At 33.0% G+C, this 19868-nt stretch overlaps 3 protein-coding genes across 4 annotated transcripts in view; 1 reads left to right on the forward strand and 2 right to left on the reverse strand.

Moving 5' to 3' along the window:
- Nucleotides 1–9298, reverse strand: Pod1 (coronin). Its single transcript, XM_076375692.1, has 18 exons — nucleotides 9213–9298; nucleotides 8648–8862; nucleotides 8423–8571; nucleotides 8161–8347; nucleotides 7779–8076; nucleotides 7454–7709; nucleotides 7226–7378; nucleotides 5819–6187; nucleotides 4994–5612; nucleotides 3965–4078; nucleotides 3717–3887; nucleotides 3199–3637; nucleotides 2996–3134; nucleotides 2718–2924; nucleotides 2512–2647; nucleotides 2058–2191; nucleotides 1629–1718; nucleotides 1–1507 (listed from the first exon to the last, which is right to left on the reverse strand). The coding sequence occupies exons 2-18, from the start codon at nucleotides 8805–8807 to the stop codon at nucleotides 1499–1501; spliced, it is 3630 nt and encodes a 1209-aa protein (XP_076231807.1). The 5' UTR covers nucleotides 8808–8862; nucleotides 9213–9298; the 3' UTR covers nucleotides 1–1498.
- Nucleotides 8883–19868, forward strand: part of LOC143177627 (uncharacterized) — a 21242-nt gene continuing 10256 nt past the window's right edge. Inside the window, exons 1-6 of one of the 2 annotated variants that reach the window (XM_076375687.1) lie at nucleotides 8883–9321; nucleotides 13618–13762; nucleotides 13842–13934; nucleotides 14408–14569; nucleotides 14638–14875; nucleotides 16124–19347. In XM_076375687.1, coding sequence (XP_076231802.1) covers nucleotides 13696–13762; nucleotides 13842–13934; nucleotides 14408–14569; nucleotides 14638–14875; nucleotides 16124–18098 — 2535 coding nt within the window. In that variant the 5' untranslated portion in view covers nucleotides 8883–9321; nucleotides 13618–13695 and the 3' untranslated portion in view covers nucleotides 18099–19347. Of the gene's footprint in view, nucleotides 9322–13617; nucleotides 13763–13841; nucleotides 13935–14407; nucleotides 14570–14637; nucleotides 14876–15820; nucleotides 19348–19868 lie in introns of those variants that run through there. The other variant, XM_076375686.1, reaches the window with a different exon arrangement.
- Nucleotides 9795–13144, reverse strand: LOC143176987 (TBC1 domain family member 19). The gene is made up of 12 exons (XM_076374687.1): nucleotides 13024–13144; nucleotides 12519–12641; nucleotides 12034–12241; nucleotides 11876–11963; nucleotides 11712–11772; nucleotides 11581–11639; nucleotides 11409–11541; nucleotides 11181–11255; nucleotides 10882–11116; nucleotides 10604–10805; nucleotides 10357–10543; nucleotides 9795–10287 (listed from the first exon to the last, which is right to left on the reverse strand). The coding sequence occupies exons 1-12, from the start codon at nucleotides 13135–13137 to the stop codon at nucleotides 10219–10221; spliced, it is 1554 nt and encodes a 517-aa protein (XP_076230802.1). The 5' UTR covers nucleotides 13138–13144; the 3' UTR covers nucleotides 9795–10218.

A 19868-nucleotide genomic window follows, 5' to 3' on the forward strand; every position in this document is an offset into this window, starting at 1 on the left:
GTTTAGCTCATATTTTGTAAAAATAGTAAATCAGCATTATCATTACATAGGAAATCATTGCTGTATCTTATTATTAGAGCACTAAAGATATGAATTTGTAGTATATTGCATAAAAAAAATACACATCTTTGAGCTACTTATAACAATCTAAAATGTGCCTCTTGTATCTAAACATCTGTCTTTTTCGACTACAGACAAACACGGAATTCGTATTTTGGCGCTTCAACCACTAATGCACAATTAATCGAAAGAACAGTTTCGCTTTATCATACATTCAGTGAATATTCAACTCGCTATTTTTACAAATATCTCAAGATAATTGAAAAAGTATAAAAAAAGTTGATTTATTTGTTACATTTAAGGGAATTACTCAGTTATGTTTTAGATCCTGAAAAGTGTTGAACTTACGAATCAGTCATTATTTGTGTACTTCGCCATGTAACTTATTTATCAATTTATAATTTAGTATCCACACCTTCCATTTACTTGGGTTCTTTTTTATATTGTATATGTGCGTACGGGTATTACGAAATATCGTAAAAATTTCTACTCTTGGTTCATGAAAAAAGTATCGTTCGCTAATATCACACAGTATGATGATTACATTATAATAACGTATACACTGAGACTATTATTGAGAATTAAACTTAAAGAAAGTTGTGTGGCACTAACAAATACATATTATATGGAAATTATACAATATCATTTCATAGAGCTTAAATTTTTATCCATTACAGATACTGTCATTTAATTATAGAAATGATCAATGCATATACGAATACTTTATGTAATGAGTAATAAGCTAAATTTCTGTTTTAATTCTGAATCATAAATGGCACGTGTCGTTTGCACATCTTAACATAAACGAAATTATCCACATTCGTTCTACTCAACGTTAAAAATGCATTTTGATATAGTACCACTAATTTCAAGATTATTTAATTGTTTTAAAAACATGACACTCCTTAAATACATAATCAAAACTATTGTCAAAGTTTGATAGTTTCTTGTGAATACTTGTAATACTATATTTCTAATACAACTTCTATGATAATTATCCTATATTCTTAATACCAAGTGGATCGCACAATGGCAGTTAAGAAAAATTATGAAGAGGATTGCAATCGTGTTTTCTTTACAAGGATTATAAAACGTACGAGAATTGTTATCGCGTGATTGAAAAAATTTCTCTGCTTTATTCACTCCTGTCTTTTTGTTTTCTTAACTTAATTTGTTATATTGTAATCTGAGTACTTCTATTCGTAGTTTAAAATTCAGAAAATCGTTCGCGCACTGTTACCTTCTGTTCAAGAGGGGCAAACTTTTGTAAATATTATTTTACCTATAAATATCTCTTACCACGTACACATCGATATCGAAATATTTTCGCTTACGTCGTGGTTCTTAACTTAGAAATAAATTACGGCTCGAACAGCTAGGTTTAAATTCATTTTATCTTACTGCTTTATTTTAATGACCTACTAACGGCGCTCAATCTTCACTCATCCTGTAACCAAAATTATTTCTTAAAAAATTAGAACATTTTGCTAATTTGCTATAATGAAATACAGCATTAAGCAAATAATGAAATGCAGCATTAAGCAGTTACAATCAAATTCACTACCTACCCATTCGTGCTCCTCCACACCTTCCATATGATCTTGTTCCAATGAGCATTGTATTACATCTCCCACAAAGTTGCTCATAGTTTTTTGGATCTACCATACACACAGTAAGTAATACACTCAGAGAAAATAAAATACAGAGTTACAAAATATTTTTCTTTAGAAAGAAAAAAAAGTTTAAAGCATGTTGCATTCACAAATTCAAACAGCAAGTGTTTCAAATTAGTTTCATAGAAAGTATTTCAAGAAATCGTATTCTATAATATTTTCGAAGCTTTATAATGCAAAATTAAATGAAAAATGCGAAGAAACACACACTCGATCTTGTAAATTATAAAAGAAAGAAGTAGCACTCTGCAATTTTTATATCACGCCGTGTATTACAATACTTCATATAACTCATGCTCAATATATGTATAAATATTATCGTACCTCCTCTTGCTTAGCTTTCACATCTGGATTCCATCCAAGTCTGTTAAAGGGCTGCGCAGATACAGAAAATGGAGTCGTAGATTGTTTTGCCACAATCGGCGCAGTAACTACACCTTGTCCTTGATTATCAGTTACTGTGAAGTCAGAATAAATTAAATAATTGTTTAAGGGGAGGTTTCAATCTAGAACTTCAAAAATTCGATTTTTTTTTTAGATTTTTCACTTCTTTGATGATTCAAGAATATTTAGTTAGAAGAAAATTTCAGAATTGTAAGTATTACTGAAGTTATAGGTTTTTAGGTGGCAGCTGCCGCATGAGTTTAATACCAGCAGCTCAACTTCAAATATAAATACACAGCAGTAAGTCTGAATCAATAATTACTAAATTATTGCTTGTTGAATCGAATTAAATCTTACTGAAACAAATTAAATTAAAATATAAAACTTTACTCACGGTTATCCATGCCAGGTGGTTTCAAGCTTATTCTGTACGCTTGTTTGTTAGCTCCGCTGAACCATTCAGTAGCAGTTAGCGTTGGTTTCCATGTAACTTTAGTCGGTGGGAACAGATCATCTTGAAATAGTTCACTCTGTAATAGATAACATACATTATGCTTCTTTCTTTTTTAAAATTTTTAGATAATTATCTATTGAACGTACCTTTATACGCGGAACAGTAAAACTTAAGGGTTCTATTGTGTTATTTGTTAATCTCAGAGCCGATGCAAATTCTACGCTAGCAACATCGCACTTGTTTTTAGGAAGAAATGATAGACCTTGATGTAAACTGCTACATCGATGATGACTAAGTGGACAACAGTAGGGAGGTTCTTCTGTCACTTCAAAGGCATATATTGTAGAATCACCCTGAAAGGCATTTAAATGAAAAACAAATTGTTCTCATTGTTTTAAGCTCTTACAAGCTTTAAACTACTTACGCGTCCTGTTAAGAAAAGGGTTGAACTGTCTTCGTCATAGTAGGGCATTAAAATTGCAGGCGATACATCCAATCCAACTGTAGTTAGTGGAGTATTGAGATTATCAGTTTTAAATACGTATATCTGTCTCTCTGAAACTCTGTAAGAAAATATTGCAATTAAAGTATAATTAAACCCTCAAAATTATTTCAACTATAACGTACTTGTCGAAACCCATTACAACGAGGAATTGTCCTTTCAATGCCCAAATTACTCGCGCGCCTCTTGTTCCGACAGGTCCCTTTCCACACTTCACCGGCACATCGCTAGATCTTGGTTTATAGATTCTTAACTTTCCATCTTTACACGCACTTGCTAAATATTGGCCACAAGGTGACCATGCAAGACTAAAGATTTGATCGGTGTGTCCCATTAAAGTTATTTTCGCGACTGCCACTTCGCTAGACGACAGGAGCGTCAGATCCCAAATTTTTACAGTCATATCATAAGAAGCTGATGCCAGAACATCAGATGCCAAAGGATGAAACTTGATCAAGTATATTTTATCAGTGTGGGCTTTTATAATGTGTTTCGGTTCATTTGTTGGTTCTGAAAGCCCAGATTCTGGAATCTCCCACAGTCGAATCATTCCATCATCGCAGGCTATTAACAAGTGATAATTATTTTAATGTGTATATTACGCAACTGACTATGAGAATATAAATATTGTTATTTCCCTTACCGACTGCTAATTGTTGATTGTCAAATGGATTCCACTGGAAATCCATTACAGTGGTACCATGCACTAATGCTGGCATTACACCATCTGGTAATCTTCCAGTTTTCTTCAGTTCTAAGACGGCTATTTTTCCACCTGGTCCACTTAGTGGCACAGCAACGCGATCGGGATTGGCTGCAAGTATATTGATCCAGGAATATATAAATATAAATGCATCGTAAAAAATGCAATAAAATATGATTATTAATTACCATGGAAACCATCGCATTCCCCAGATATCTGTCGGCTAATATTTCGTATATTTTCGATATGTGTAGATTTGTGGCCAGGTGTACCTTTCAAATGACGGAATTTCGATACTCTTCCTGTACATAAAAGATATTATTTCTACATTAATGGGAGGTTCCGGTCTAGAGCTTTCAAAAATTCAATTCTTTATTTTTTTTTTTAGATTTTTCATTTCTTTGATATTTCAAAAATGTGTAGTTAAAAGGAAATTTGAAAATTCTAAAAATTACTAAACTTATAGACTTGTGTCTATAAGTGTCTTATGTGTCTTTAAAGAGTGGTACCAGTCTAGACCTTTCAAAAACTCGATTTTTTAAAGATTTGTTACTTCTTTGGTGTTTTAAAAATATGCACTTAAAAGGAGATTTTAAAATTCTAAAAATAACAACAGTTATAAGCTTTAAGTGGTACCTGTCCACTATCAGTAACTCAACTTTAAACATGTTTTTCTCCAAGCATCATTTCTCGAATTGGTAGAATAAAAATCTCAAAAGTGAACCGTTCAATTTAAATGAAACTTTTCTAAATTAAAGAATATATATTTTCGCAGGCAGTGAACTTGTAATATTTTGAGTTTTTCCAAATTTATTAATTTTTAACAAACGTAAAATTGTGAAAAAATTGATTAAAAAGTGATTTTGGACTTTAAAGTCTCAGAAAATGATAAAACAAAATTTTTTGTTCACTTTCATAAGTTCACTGCCTCGAAAATTTCATACGTTTTAAAAATAGATTAAGTAGTTCAGATTTACAGTCGAGATGTTAGATATCCTACCGTTCAAAGAGCATATTTCGAGGGCTATTTCTTATATAATTAAAAAATACACAATAAAGTACCGAAAACTATAAACTGTCGTCTTGGTTAGTTTGTCATAGAAAAATTCCTAACAATGATTTTTTTTCATAGCCTCTTAGACTGGAACCTTTCCTTAATACATAACTATCTTGTGCCTTTTGTAATGAACATTATCATAAAGGTATTCAGAAATTACCAAATACAGTTGATGTCCTTTTAGGAGTGGGTGCTGTAGTATCCACTTTTTCCATACGTGCATCCACACTTTGCTGGCGCAACATAGAAACAACTTTCTTCACCTCATCTTCTTTGATCACTTCGCTTTTCGTTTTGAAAGAATCTCTGCGTCTCATCGTCGGCGATCCCATTGCCTTCTCAGCCAAATTTCCATCAGTCACAGATACAGAACGACTTTCATAAAGCCGTCGTCTCTCAGCAATTGAATTTCTATTTGCGTTACCACGTTCAAAATTTCCGATATCCTCGTTTTCAGGTGATTCATCTTTAACTTTTATTTCGAAAACTTTGCGTCTCTCTGCCGTGCTTGGAGTTTTCGGTTTATAACCCGAATCGCTCGAATTGGCATCCTCCTCCAACGAACTGGAATCACTTTTTCCATTCTCTGTCTCCTTCATGCGTTCACTGTTAAAAGGTGGCGATTTCTCTGGTTCTGCGTTATTTTCTATTTGGTTATTTATATCATTTTGATAACCATTAGTGTCGCTATTCGGTGCAATAGGAACAGAGAAAATCTTGTCGAATGAGAATTCTTGGCTACCAGATTTTGCTTGGAATGGTTTTGGTCCAAGTCGGGGCTAAAAACATGAGAAATACTGTGCGTTACTTAGTGTTAACTCGAAGTTTATCTACAATAAATTATTTGTGACGACGTATCATGATTCTAATGAAATAAATGAAATAATGGAATATATAACTACTACAGCACGCGATATCATCACGCATACAGAAGTAGAACATTTCTTTTCATAACGCTATTAGTTTTTTATGCCCAAGTTACAACCTTGTATCCACCGATCGCATTAGGATTCACAGACGTAACTACTGAGCCTGGATTTGGAGAAACGCGCGGCCTTGCAACTGGCTTCGGTTCATCCTCAGAAATGCTGTTAGTTCTTGACGCTCTTGGAAGAGGCTTCGGTGGAACTGGCTGTCCTCCATTTTGAACTTTATTTTTATCTTCATTGTTTTCCACTTTCTTTGGCTCTTCGATCTTCTCAATGTCGTTATCAGGCGATGGATCTTTCTCGTTTGCTACTTGAGTTTTCGCATAGACCTTCGAGACGGGGATGGACGCCGGCTTTGGTTGCTTTTGTTCCACTTTTATTTCTCGTTCATTTTCTTTGAGTATGGTTAAGTTTCCCTTGTGTACCTAAAGGTACGGTAAATTCCTTAATGACGCAAACTATTTAAGCAAAGCTAGTGAAGTCCAAGTTTTAAATTTGTTAATTTTACTTCTACATTTCGATTTTCTTATAACAGAACACGTAACTTCTACAAGCTTTCACTCATACATACACACTATTTGCACATTTTGGTTGTGAGAAATCTAAAGAAATATAACAAAAGTTTACGATACATTCGGAAACCTATTTGACGTATGAACACGACAAAAAAATTCGGGAATATGTACAAAGAAAAGGTGCCTGAAAGCGCTTGCCTAAAAACTTGAAATAACAGCTATTGTTCACGCAGCATACTTAATATATTACTTACGCTGATAGAATAAGCTACAGAACATCAATTGCCATTTAAATTACACGTGCCAGGAATAACACTTTGAATGGTGCTAACGTATAAACTATAAAACATACATTGGATATCTGAAACGTGAAAAAATATACACAGAACATGGAGAAATAAAAATCAAATAATGCAAAATAAAAGATATACTGTTATCCGAAACATAAATTTCTTTATGAAATATAAATGTTCTGTATAATAGATTCACAGCACGAATTTAAATTATGTTCTACTTCTATATTACTCTTTAATATACACGCCATTGCGTCGATAGCAACATATCAGAAATAACAAAATAAATATTAAATATATTCTTTAATTTAAACATTTATTAAACATTCTAATACCTTGCTATCTTTGCTTCGATTTTCATTGATAACAGATATTTATCATAAATAAATAATTATTACACAAAATAACATCACACAACACAAAAACGTTTCTAAAAATATATACTATAATTAACAAATGAATACTAAAAGTTAACGAAATGTAATAATGATGATGATAAGCGTGCAATTTCAAAGGTCATGAATCTATACAGGATGATAAATACTATCAAAATGCATTTTATATTAAAAAAAATTTTATAATTTTCTATATACCTGTAGAATCTACTATGCAATATTAAAAATACACAATACCTATAGCATGACCTTTCACTTACAGTGATGGGTTCCTCCCCTTTATTTCTTTTTGCAGGGTCTAGAGATATTTTTGGAACCGGCGCATTATGACCTTTAATCCACGCTGCCGCGTTATTTTGTGCAACGCAACCTGCTGTATCCGGATATATGTCTGCATGGAAGTCCCTATATGTCTACAGTCAAAGATAAAAATAATTAGTTACATTACTGTCAATGAATAATTTTGATAAATAAATCAATTAACTCACTTTTCTTGGAACCTGATACATGATAGGTATCACCATATTTGAAGTGAGCTGTAATAATCTATTAACTTCTGCCTGCATGACGTTCAATGCGCGTTTTGGCACTAAACATACTCCTTTAGTTTGTTCTCCGCTATGACGAATTCCTTCAACTAAGAATGGATCCTTATCCATAACTTCCATATATAAGATAGTAGTATCCCCTTTTCCAGCAAGGAAAAGCATATTTGTATCCGGATCAAAAAGAGGCATTAAAATTCTATGAAATATAATGTATGGTTATAATTATGTATAGTAATTATACTTTAAAGTAAAAACTCGTTCTTACCCAGTGCTGCAATCCAGCTCTAATGTTTTTACAGGTTCGTTCAAACACCTCAAATCTCTTATGTAAACCTGCCGAAGTCTGGCTGCATCAAATCCTGTAGTGAGAATTCTGTCACTGTCGTTTAGCCAAACAATTCTGGAATCTTTGATGCTCTGATGACTTGAGCAAGAGTTGACAATACAATTGGATGCACGGGGATCTATAATTCTCACTTGTTTATCTTTGCAAGATGTTGCTAATAGTACTCCATCTTGCTTCCAACTTAAAGACTGGATAACTTCAGTGTGGTCACTGTTTGCTGAAATATGATGGAATAGTATTAAATAAGTTATGAATATTGATAAAGAATATACGCTCACTAAGAATTGAAAATTTTAATTACAAAATAGTTCCTGCTGAGAAATCACATCCCACAGAGATAAATTTGTGTATGATACTGTTGTAAGTAAATGTTCAGCTGCAGGATGCCAACACACTGCTTCCACTCTTCTTTGGCGATGAGAAAATGTGCATTCAGGGTTACATAAAGATTCTTCTAAACCTGTTTCTGGAATATGCCATAGCTTTACCTGTAATTCAATATCAACATAGTTATAGATTTCCATGGATTATGTGTCAAATGACTTAAAATGACTGTAACTCACAAGACAATCTTGTGAACCAGTAGCTAATAAACCATCGTGAAATGGAGAAAAATCCATATCTGTCACTGTGTCTGCATGAGCATGCAATAAAGGCATAGTTTTACTTTTCCTACCACAATCTTCCAATGGTAATACAGCAAGACTAGATCCTAATAAAATAAATTGGATATAAAACATAATATCAAAATATATTAACATTAAATATGTTAAAATATATGAACATACCATTATGATCTACATTGAATGCCATAAATGCAGCAGATGCAGCAATGTTATTACCATAGGTTTGATATGAACCAACTGAAATGTCTCGAATGCAAGCTTCCGGTTTGGGAACAATCGGAGCTGCATTTTTATACTTAGATGCTTTGAAACGCCAAGCCATTTTGACGTTGCCAATGATACAGCTCTTGTGTCAATTTCCTCTTAAACCATGTAATCTAACAAAAGATACAGTCCAATTTAAGCAAATAATTTATCTTCTACCTTCCTACTTTGCTAAGCTTTAAATAATTTCATCTGGGTAGTAATATTTGCAAAAAATGCAAACGATATTTTTGTACCCTTATTGATTACCAATAAAAAAGGCAGTCGCTAATGTTTCGCAAGCGTATGTAGATAACGTTACGAGAAACTATCGACACTGGTGCAAAGCTGTGCATGACTAATAATTTGGGGGTGAGAACCACCCCACCCTTCGTCGTCGTACCACCGCATAAGTAACAACAATGACAGTCGAACGAGATCTTTTGGGCGAAGCGAAGTGAGAAAGATGATTCTGGTTACTTACGTGCCGCTATTCGGCGTGGCTTTGCACGCTTTTCTAAAGATATTATCACGGAATTTAAATATCCTAGCGAAGACGATCCCAGCGAGTATAAACACAACGACGATGGCAGGTAGGCGTCTCTGATCTCGACGGCTGACAAGCGGAAACAGGAAAGTCCCCTTCCAGAGGGGCTTCTTCTATCTCTGTCGATCTTATGAACTTTAATCATACAGTGTGTCCCTGAAGAGATAAGATATTGCATAGGCGATTAAAGGAAAAAAAGAGTTAAACTATTAGAAATTTCCTTTACTTACATCATTTAAGGTTCTGTTGTTATTTTTCTTGCTTATAAATGATATTGTGACAGATTTAATCGTAAATTATATGGAAATTCACACAAAAAATTAGATTCTAGTATTAAAATCTTTAAACTATTAAATCGTATAAAAATTTAAGACATGTATTATGTTCTGAACAAGCATTAAAGTGTGTATCAAATTTAATAATTTGAAATAAATTACTTAAATGATTTGTTGGTGAATGTATGGACAAAATTAGGTTGGGTTAAGTATAGAAAGGATTAGTAATTTGGCTCTTCGTTAAGGTAGTATCATATTTGTAGGATGTTTTTATTTGCACATGATACATTCCTTTTTTTTAGACACCCTGTAGATACGCAGTTACGTTCCGAAATCAGCTACGAGTATGCACAAGACAATATTGGTTTGTCTCCAGTTCCAGCTGTATGTGAAAGAAATGGCGATGATTTCAGCCTTTAGGAATCGCGGATACGACAATTTTACATACTCTTTACGATTAATGTTGTTCTGAATTATTTGTTTCATAGATAAGCGATCGTGTATCGTTTCTATATATTCGAATTTTTGCATAAACAATCCGTAAATCATAAAACAGATTCACATTAATTCGCGCAAACGCGAAAGGATGTTCCCTCCCCTTTCGAAGTTTTGAATTTGAAATCAAATGGAACTCGCCTGTTACGAATATTTAAAATTTACTTTTTTGGTCATTCTCTCAATAAAGCTAATTGTAACAATGGAATCACTTTTAGGGAAGACAGATCTGCCAAAACAGCCTGAAACGTGTGATTTATATAAATTAATATATAAAGTATAATACGTTCGGTACGTCTAATTTTATTTACCTCGACATTTTGTAGATTATTAACTTGCATTAAATTTTCCTTCCTGAAACTTAAGATAGTGACTGCGAGTAGGGGAATGATTTCTAAGGAATCATAGCCCAAAATTAAGTCCCATAGATAAAGTAATTGTTCTGGAGGTAAATGACCACTGAAACCTCTCATGATCCATTTGAAAACTACTTTTATTCTAAAATAGAAAGGGTTTTGTTAGCTTTTATTGACATAGATTTTTCAAAATGAAACTTACGGTTGTATATGAATATTTCTGAAGTGCATCCACAGGAGAGGTTCATGACACTGAAGCAGTCTTTCGAAAAGCAAGCACAACGCTACGATTCCTTGTTCGTGACTACTTACAGTGTGCAGTCGGAACCAATACCGCAAATAAAAAGCTCTGAAGGTATAATATATGGCGCAGGAGTCATCGTACAAATAACAAAACGGAGTGGCTGCAAAATGTTAGAATTAATATATTCTTAAAAATGATTAAAAATTATAGGAAATATAATTTTTAAATGTCCATACCGTACATTGTGAATCCATGAAATGGAATCACACCACTTGGTGGAAATACTAAAGTGTTTTCTAAGGTAGCTGGTTTTCCTTGCAAAACCGCGTGTATTACTTGGCCTCCTGCGCTTCTATCAGTTGTTACAGGTGCTAAAACTTCTGAATCGCGTGAAAAGCACAACATAGTTTTATATAAAACATCCTCGAATACGAAATACTGATCGTCATTCCTGGCTGTTAATTGTACATCCTGAAAAAGAACATAAATTGTTAGATATTTTTTCGGAGTACATAACTAAAAGTTAATTTAATACCTTTATTATTAATTTGTCTATGACGATATCATACTGTAACACCATATTTTTCAATTCTTCATAGTATTCTATATCCTAGAAATACGATTCGTTACTTTATTTATTCTCAATTAAATCAATTCGATCAAAATTAAATTTTTGAGTTTCTGATTAAATTTTTGTGACTTCAATTTAACGATTAGAAACTCAAGAACTATACAATTTTAAGTTATAAAATGAAGATTTTACATTTTCTTTGACTGCAGATCCCAATACTAGGGACCACAGGCGACCGCGAAGTGATCGAGGTGCTCCACGCTTCAAAAACTCCTGCGCGATTGGAGCATGATTCGATCTTAACACTTTTTCACCTAGGTGCATCCTTTCTTCTTCTAGATTTGTAAAATTTTCTAAACTAGGCATATCTGGATTAACTCCCAAGAGTGGCATTCCATTTGCTAATTCTTTATAAACACGTCTCTGTATTAAATAAAATATCTTTTTATTAACTGAAAAAATTATAACGAATTTTAACAAGTATTAAATTGGTACCAATTGAGCGAGTGTTTTTACACGAATCTGTATATGACTGAATTCCCAATTTAACTCGTCTCTGGAACATCAATTAATTGAATTATTAGTATAAATAATATAGTGTATTATGTGTAGTAAATAGTATAGTAAATTATTCGATAACGAAAACAATGAATATTTACGGGTGTTTTTTAAATGAAGGATTCCGTATAGAAAATAAGACTTCCAGAAAATCCTTTGGCGCGTATAATGGTCTGTATTGTGATAAATCTAGGATATTTATTTACAGTTAGTATATGAGATTTCGTATTAAGCACAAAATGAATTTGAGAAAATTTACCAATATCGTATGTGCTCAATTCATTCCATTTTTCAGCTAGCTCTTCGCGATCAACACTCGGTCGAATACGAGCCAGTGGTACATTTAATTCATTGCACGTGGAATTCAATGACTTTTGTATACGACGTTCCCACTGAATTTGAGCTTTTTTCAAATAACTCAGATCTACATCCTCTGCCGATTTTTCGGATGTCGCGGTTAAAGAACCCTTTAAAATAATTTATTCATCTACAATTCTATAACTGAAATTTGTAAAATTTTCATTTCTTTCATAACTTGATATGATAAAATATTTTCTACCCTATACATTTCTGTAAACAGATTTAGGTTTATTTTAATCGATTAACGATAATTTAATTAACAGATTTAAGTATAACCTAGCTGACCTAACATGGAACTAATCAACCTATCGACTTAATCTACTGACACATTTTATATCAGCCAAAAACAGAATGGAATAAACATTCTTCAGACAAATTACAAACTTGCGATCTTGCCCAATGGAATACTGTATTTCTAATTTCCGTTTCCAAGCCGTTGTTTTTTAGCGCGTCTATCAATGTATTTTTAAAATCCTCTCTTTTTACTGCGGTCGAAGCAACAAGTTTCTGTGGAAACAAAAATTCTTTATTTAATCACAATTTGCACTTCTTAGAGAAGAGTCACGCTCAACCGTCACCACTGATCGTCAGCTACCGACCAAATTTCAAATAGAAATTACAGGTTCAATACAGTAATTATATCTAAGAAATAACTTACAGTAAATAATTTGCAAGTAACATCATTATTTCTCAGATATTCTTACTATATTGAACCTGTCGTTTCTACGTTTGAAATTTGATCGATGGCTGTCGATCGGTGGTAATAGTTGAGCGTGACCGCCCCTTTAAACACGATATATTATTAATTTTTAAAATAAAGGTGTCAAATCGTCGATTGCCAAAAGCCTTCTCTTGGAAATATAGAAGTCAACACGAGTTCCATATTTACCTGGATTTCAGTGTAAAGACTTTTGTAATTGGCCATGCTTTGAATTTCTTCCGTTAATCTTTCCACAGATTTTTTGAATGACGTGTCGGCCGAGTCCTCCGTTTTCTCTGCCATCGTGATTTTTAAAAAAACCTGAACGATTTAAACGTTTTTGCAACCAAATCTCTGAAAACGAACGCCATTTGTAAATAAATCGTCCCCGCAGTCGCAATGGAAATTAAAGTTTGGTGTGGCACTTCAGTTTCCCGCGAAAAAATATTCAAATCTTTTAGTTCGCGAATCATCCTTGCAGACCTCCTAACCCAGACCTTAACTGAGCATTTAATACTTTTTAAACCTGTTCTCGTGTCCTTTCTACTTGCAAATGAAGAAAAAAGTAAAGTAATAACAATGAACTGGCAGTGTTACTCTATAAAAAGAAAGTTCATACATTTTATCATTAAATGTTCCTCAGAAATCCTTTTAAAAAGCTCTAAAACTTCGTTCACCTTTTTGGGCGTTTTTTTAAAAAGAAATAGGGGATTTCGTTTGGCGCAGATTTTTTGAAACGTTCGAACGTTCTCGTGGTGAGATTTCAGGACGATGCGTTTGTAGGAAAATGGCGGTGCGATAACCTGTGTTTTGAAACGTATTCGTTGTACGCGACTGCGGCTAGAGAAAAGCACGTTGACAATGGATATCTCGAGCATGCTCGAAGTACAAGTGAACGAAGTGAAGGAGGCGGACAGTAAAGAGAACGGTGAGATTCAGGAATTCGTCCAAGAAGCTATGTGCAAATTCTTAAGAGGCAATCTATATAACCTCTTTTCGTGTTGCAGTAACTCCCAAAGATTTGCTACCGAGCACGGCTAATATCCCGTCATCGATTTCTGAAGAAGAATTCAGTTATTATAAGCTTTTATTCGGCACTGGTGAGTCTCTGAAAGTTCCTTAATCTCCTGTTGTCTTTAGTTTTATTCCTTTTAAAGGAACATTTTTGTGGTACATTTGACATGTGTACTAAATTTCTGTGGAATTTTTTTGGCTTGAAAAATAAATTTATGAGTTCAGAAGTATACTATATTTATATTAAATGTAACATGGTTTGTAATTTTGAAAATGTTTGTACTGACATGAAAGGATATTGATCCAGTAACAAACATTACTTCAGTTTTGGTCATTATGGATTGGAAAAGAAATATCACATGGTCGATATTTTATTGAGGGTCATGTATTGACCTAGTTCTCTTTTATTTCTTTATGCGATACAATTTGAAACTTTTAACTGAAATTATTTCATAAATTTGTAAATGATTGTTCTTTATAATAAGAGGCTTTTAGCCATCATATCTGTATTATATTATATTTATATAAGTTAAATTAATAAATTTATTACATTTTACAGATGTCTCTTCAGTTCGATTTGCAAAATTGCATTGTACAGCATGTGATATTCATATTGGATCTGCTCCTGGAGATGCTAATAATATGTTTGAACACCCTGTATTACATACATTATTATGTGCTAAATGTCGTGAATTTTATGGAGATGGCACTTTTGAACAAGGTATAGTAATTATAGTATACTTACAGGAGATGATCTTTTTTGTTATTTTTCTCAATTTTATTTTCCAGGAGATGATGCTACGGACATGTTCTGTAGATGGTGTGCAAATGGTGGCAATTTATATTGCTGTTCCTTTTGTAGTAACACTTTTTGTTCTAAATGTATTAAGAGAAATTTTGATTTAGTCCTAAGGAAGAAGATAGAAATGGATGAAAAATGGAAATGTTTTGTCTGCGATCCCACAGACTTGTACCCTGCAAGGGCTAATTGTTGGGCATTACTTGAATATGTTCAAAGAATGAACAGGTAATTGTTACCATAAACAAACGTGCAATATTTGATGTATTTTATGAAGCTTTATCTCCATAAATGATTGAGCATCTGGATTAGCTGTAACTAAAAATCGAATTAGGCAGTTCATTTGGCGCGTCTTTGTTCTCCGCCACAGCGAGGCAATAAACTGCAAGCAAGCGAGAAGATTGAGATGAACGCGACAATGCCGACCGTAATTTACGACTTGTAGCTGTTATTTATCTTCTCGTTTGCTTGCGTTCTTTTATCCCGCAGCAGAGGAGGACAAACGAAGAGAGGTATATAGAAATGTGATTAGTTCTGAAGACAATATTATAGCATATTTATCAAATTTTTGAATATTGCACTACTTTTAATATGAAATAGAATTTGAATTGTAGGCAAATATGTGTACATCAAAGTATAACTTTAAGCATTATAGGGATATGTAGAGGGAAGAGAATATTTCGATGTGCGTTACGAACAGTAGCATTTTCCTCATTTGTCTTAAAAAGAGATCACATTTGTCTTCGATGTGATTTAAAATATGTTTCCATTTCCTCCGCAAAAAAAGTACATTTGTACAATTTAGTATGAAAAAAAGGATGCTATATGCTATCAAATGACCAGATGTGATCTTCGTGCCGAAACGATAAAAAAAGTAATTACTTCTCCTGGCAAAATCGAAACATGCTACTAATTTATAAGAAGGAATAAAATGTATTCTTTTTTTTAGATAGTCAAAATATGCTACTTTTCATAACACACATTGTTTTATACTTTACAGTAAACACAGTGATCAAACTGTAAGTGTTTCTATTGTTCTGTGTACTTTTCAAGCGCTTAACGCTACAGTTTTGTTTCACAAAAAGGTTAGAACTCAGAACTGGCCGTAATTTTCTTCAAAGATGGTAGTCTATTTAGTTTCTTTGGTCGACAGCGCTAATCCAAATTTATGGATTGTCGCTATCACACTCCCTTTTATTTACTATCACTTGCCGCGGCAGTTACAATGAATATGTCACGGATAACGATGATCTTTGAAAACAGAAGATTTGATCATCTTGAGAGACAGTAGTGTACCTTAATATACTCATACCTGACTAAAATTTAAACTCAATTTTCTCAAAAATGAAGCGCGATATGAAACACTTGTATTCTCTATTCTCTACTTATTTATTTTATCAATATTATTATGTTTTGGATGCTCTGTATAGAGTATAGAGAAATTACAATTGAATACATGTTTTTCAATTATTTTAGACTTCTACAAAATACTTGCAAGCTGAGTCAGCAAGAGATAGATGAAAAAATAAATTTAGATGAAACAAAATGTTGTCCGCGTAAAAGTAGGAGACGAAAACGTCGGAGACTTGGATCCATGTCTGAGGATGATGAAGACGCGACTTATAGGCCTCATTATGTACCAGTGAATCCCTTAAAACGTAAAAAGAGAGGTCGTAGACCGAAATATCTTATTCTTGATGGCAGTACATCGAATGTGTCGCAGAGTGGAGTGTCAGAAGATAGTTCTATTGATCAGAATGAACTACCACCGTCCTTACTATCATGCGAACAGACGATGGTCGAAGTTGAAAACACCGCTATTAACACAGACTCCGTCGTTACTCAATCTCAGACAAACTCATCGCCTCCTAAGGAGCCTACAGTTGTCCAGCCAAACTTATACAATACAATTGTGAATGTCGTCGCGTCGCCAAACTTTTTGTCACCTGCGCCCCAAGTAATGCCTTTACGACAAGTACCCGGTCCATTGAATCAAATGAACTTGTATCAAGCAATGCATTGTGGTCCAGCGCCTATGGTTACTATACCTAATCAAAATGCCGGTGTGTTGAACGCAACACATACAAAGAAATTCCCTTCAATAGAATTACGACCACCACCACCACCACCACCACCACTTGCAGCATCGACCCCAAATGTAATAGAAATTGAAAGTGATTCGGAGGAGGGAGTGGATGTTGGTCCATCTCGTGATTCGCGTTCTTTTAAGGATCATGTGGATAATAACAAAGCAGTACCTGTTGCTCTTGTGAGTTCCAAGAATAATTATAGTCAAAAGAAGCAGGACACGATCGAAAGATGCAACACCAAAACCCTTAATCAAAGGTTGTTATCTTATAGTCAAGAAGTTGATAGTATTTTATCTTGCCTAAAAGTTAAACTTCAAGATGTTTTCGATGTATGGAAACAAGAAGAATTAAAGAAACATGAATTGCATGAAGCACGTAACTCGATCAAACAGTTTCATCGTGAGATGCGTGATACCGTCACTCTATTAGCATGCATCAATGACAGAGTTGTACGAGAATACAATAGATGGAAAAGAAATCAAATAAAATCCGGCGCTGTTCAAGGTTTAGATAGTGATAGTACGTGTAGTAAAGTCAAGAATGAAGACATACCTCTTGATATGGTTTGTGTCAATGAGTCTGATTCAGATGTTGAAAGTGATCTGGAAAATAGTGTTATAATCCCGTCAGAGTTTGTTGGTTCCACGAGTATAGTAGAAGGAATAAAAAACTTTAGAAAACGAGCTACTGTGACTCGAGCTGTAGGTAACGACGAACCTATTTCATTAGTGGATAAATTTGTGCAGATTTATGACGTCGAATTGCGAGATTATGATAAATGCATAAGACCTACTGCTATGAAGGTGCCCGATCAACAGCCTGAAAGACAGTCCGATTCCTCAACATATTCTAATGAAAAGAAAAAACAGCCAAACGATTACGTAAAAGAGTTTCTTAATTATTTACAAAATCGTGTTGAACCTGAAAACATTCAGAAAAAGGAGTCTAAAGATTTACCTAATCCTAACGAGACACCTTTAAAAGATTTGATAGAGGCTAATTCACCGTTCATTTCAGAGATGTTAGAAACTATGGATGAACCACCAGGCATCTCGAATAATATTAATAATTCACAGATTTCTGATAATGGAGGTAATAATTCGAATTCTCCAGCAGTTGAAGAGATAACGAATTCAGTGAAGTCTAAATCTGTTGATAACTTTGAGCAAATGGTTAACAATATAAGTAATACAATACATAGTAAAAAAACAAAAGCACAAGAAAAAGACTTTTCTACTAGTGATGATATTCATGTGGTAAAAGTATTGAAGAATAACGAACAAGATTCAAGCAGGACTAAACGTCGTAGTATAAATTCATCGAAAAAGCGCAGAGATGGCTGCACTATCATCAGCAATTAATTGAAAAATTATAGGACATCTCCGTAAGTTTTATTACAATTCTAATAGTTTTTAAAATGTTTTGTTACTTTATTGATCAGTTGTGCGAGTATTCTGTATCTTTGAGATATTGTAAAGGAAGCAAAGTAATTATGCACAAGTTTTTAAACTGCAACTGAAGCGCCTTCTTATATATATTTTTATTTTACTTTTCAACTGTAAAAACTATTTAATACAAATGTAATGGTAATTTTTGATTCTTTTTTTCTATGTCTACGTACACAACAGAATAAAAGAGCACTATACTAAACTATAAAATTCATAGTGATATTGTTGATATGTATCGATGTCTCAAATTTACTAAAGTAATTCTCGTACATTTGAACATGTGATAAGATTCCCGATTAATCATTCGACATTTTCTGAATAATCATATACATTTCAAAAGAAAATTGAAATGTATTTTGTTAATTTGCTAACTGCTGTTTATTTTCAATAAATACAAGATTTACTCATTGATAGTTACAAAACAAATTTCTTTTGTACATAATACATCGCGAAACAGATTGATGTAAAAACTTTACAATTTAGTAATCTTTTCCAATAAGTTTAAGATACATTTTACATTTGATAGTAATTGTTTACTAGAAATGTAACAGGTTCTGTTGTTAGATATGTTAATAATAGTTTTGTATGTTCATGATTCATTTTTCATTTTATGTTACTCTGTAAGACTGTAATGTGAAAAAATATTTCCTAAAATGAATTTTCTGCGCGGTGTATTCAAGTGCACCAATTTAGATATATTAATGTCCCGATGTATGAACGATACAATCTCAAATTTGTATAAGTATGTTAAATATGAATTCCTAAGTATCGCCTATATTTGAATAGGTAATAATATGTATAATAGATGTGAATGAATGACGTTGGTAATGTAACTAGGATATTACAGACCATGGGTACTATTTTATGTATCAATTAAAAAGTAGTATCACTTTGAGTTTAAAAATGTATTTTGGTCTATAGTAAATGAAAGTTTCCATAAACTTACAATTTCACCTATTAATAAAAGGTAATTTGGAGTCCATCCAAATAAATTCATCATAAACTGCTAGATAATTATCTTTTAAGGTACATTTGACAGAGTATTAAACTCTTCAAATTTGCTCATTCTTCAGATTATTTATTACAAAAAATTTATTCTTGTAATAAATTTTTCTCTTTCATAATTTTTGATGAGAAATTTTGTTATTGGTTTAGATCTTTATCAATCATAAATCATAATGTGATGTTCGAGATTCATCTTGTATTCAGTTTTCTTTTATTTATTTCTCCGTGTACACACATCGATCTCAGAAATCAATATATTACTTTCTTTTATCTGTCAGGTAGAGTCTTATCCTACGTAAGGAGACGAATATATATTCTCAATGTATAGATACGTACAACAGGTCCATAGAAATTTTTTCATAAAAACATTATGAACACGTAATTTTTACGTGACCGCAGTCTAGTGTACAAAGAATCAAACGCAATGTTTACGAAACGAGTTCGTAGCTTTTTTCAGCTCTAAAAAAATGTTTGTATACTTACAAAAAATACAAAGAGATTGTGAGAATAAAACAGTATTACAAATATATTACATTTAGAGTTGCGTAGTAATTGTGTAAATACATCATTAATATTATCATAGATAGTAGGCACAAGTACTCAGGAATTACGAGCCAAACGGACCTTGTTTTGTTTTTTTCTCCGAGCTTGCGAAAATATTAGAAAATTATAGAAACA

Source organism: Calliopsis andreniformis, chromosome 3 (genome assembly GCF_051401765.1).
Source record: "Calliopsis andreniformis isolate RMS-2024a chromosome 3, iyCalAndr_principal, whole genome shotgun sequence".
NCBI lineage: Eukaryota > Metazoa > Arthropoda > Insecta > Hymenoptera > Andrenidae > Calliopsis > Calliopsis andreniformis.

Coding starts and splice junctions, on each gene's coding strand:
- Pod1 (XM_076375692.1), bottom strand. CDS start 8,807: ATGGCTTGGCGTTTCAAAGCATCTAAGTATAAAAATGCAGCTCCGATT. Junction 7,379..7,453: donor TGTATCAGGTTCCAAGAAAA/GTGAGTTAATTG, acceptor CTTTGACTGTAG/ACATATAGGGACTTCCATGC. Junction 2,192..2,511: donor ACCACCTGGCATGGATAACC/GTGAGTAAAGTT, acceptor CTGACTTCACAG/TAACTGATAATCAAGGACAA.
- LOC143176987 (XM_076374687.1), bottom strand. CDS start 13,137: ATGGCAGAGAAAACGGAGGACTCGGCCGACACGTCATTCAAAAAATCT. Junction 11,773..11,875: donor CCTTCATTTAAAAAACACCC/GTAAATATTCAT, acceptor TTGATGTTCCAG/AGACGAGTTAAATTGGGAAT. Junction 10,806..10,881: donor TCATGGATTCACAATGTACG/GTATGGACATTT, acceptor AACATTTTGCAG/CCACTCCGTTTTGTTATTTG.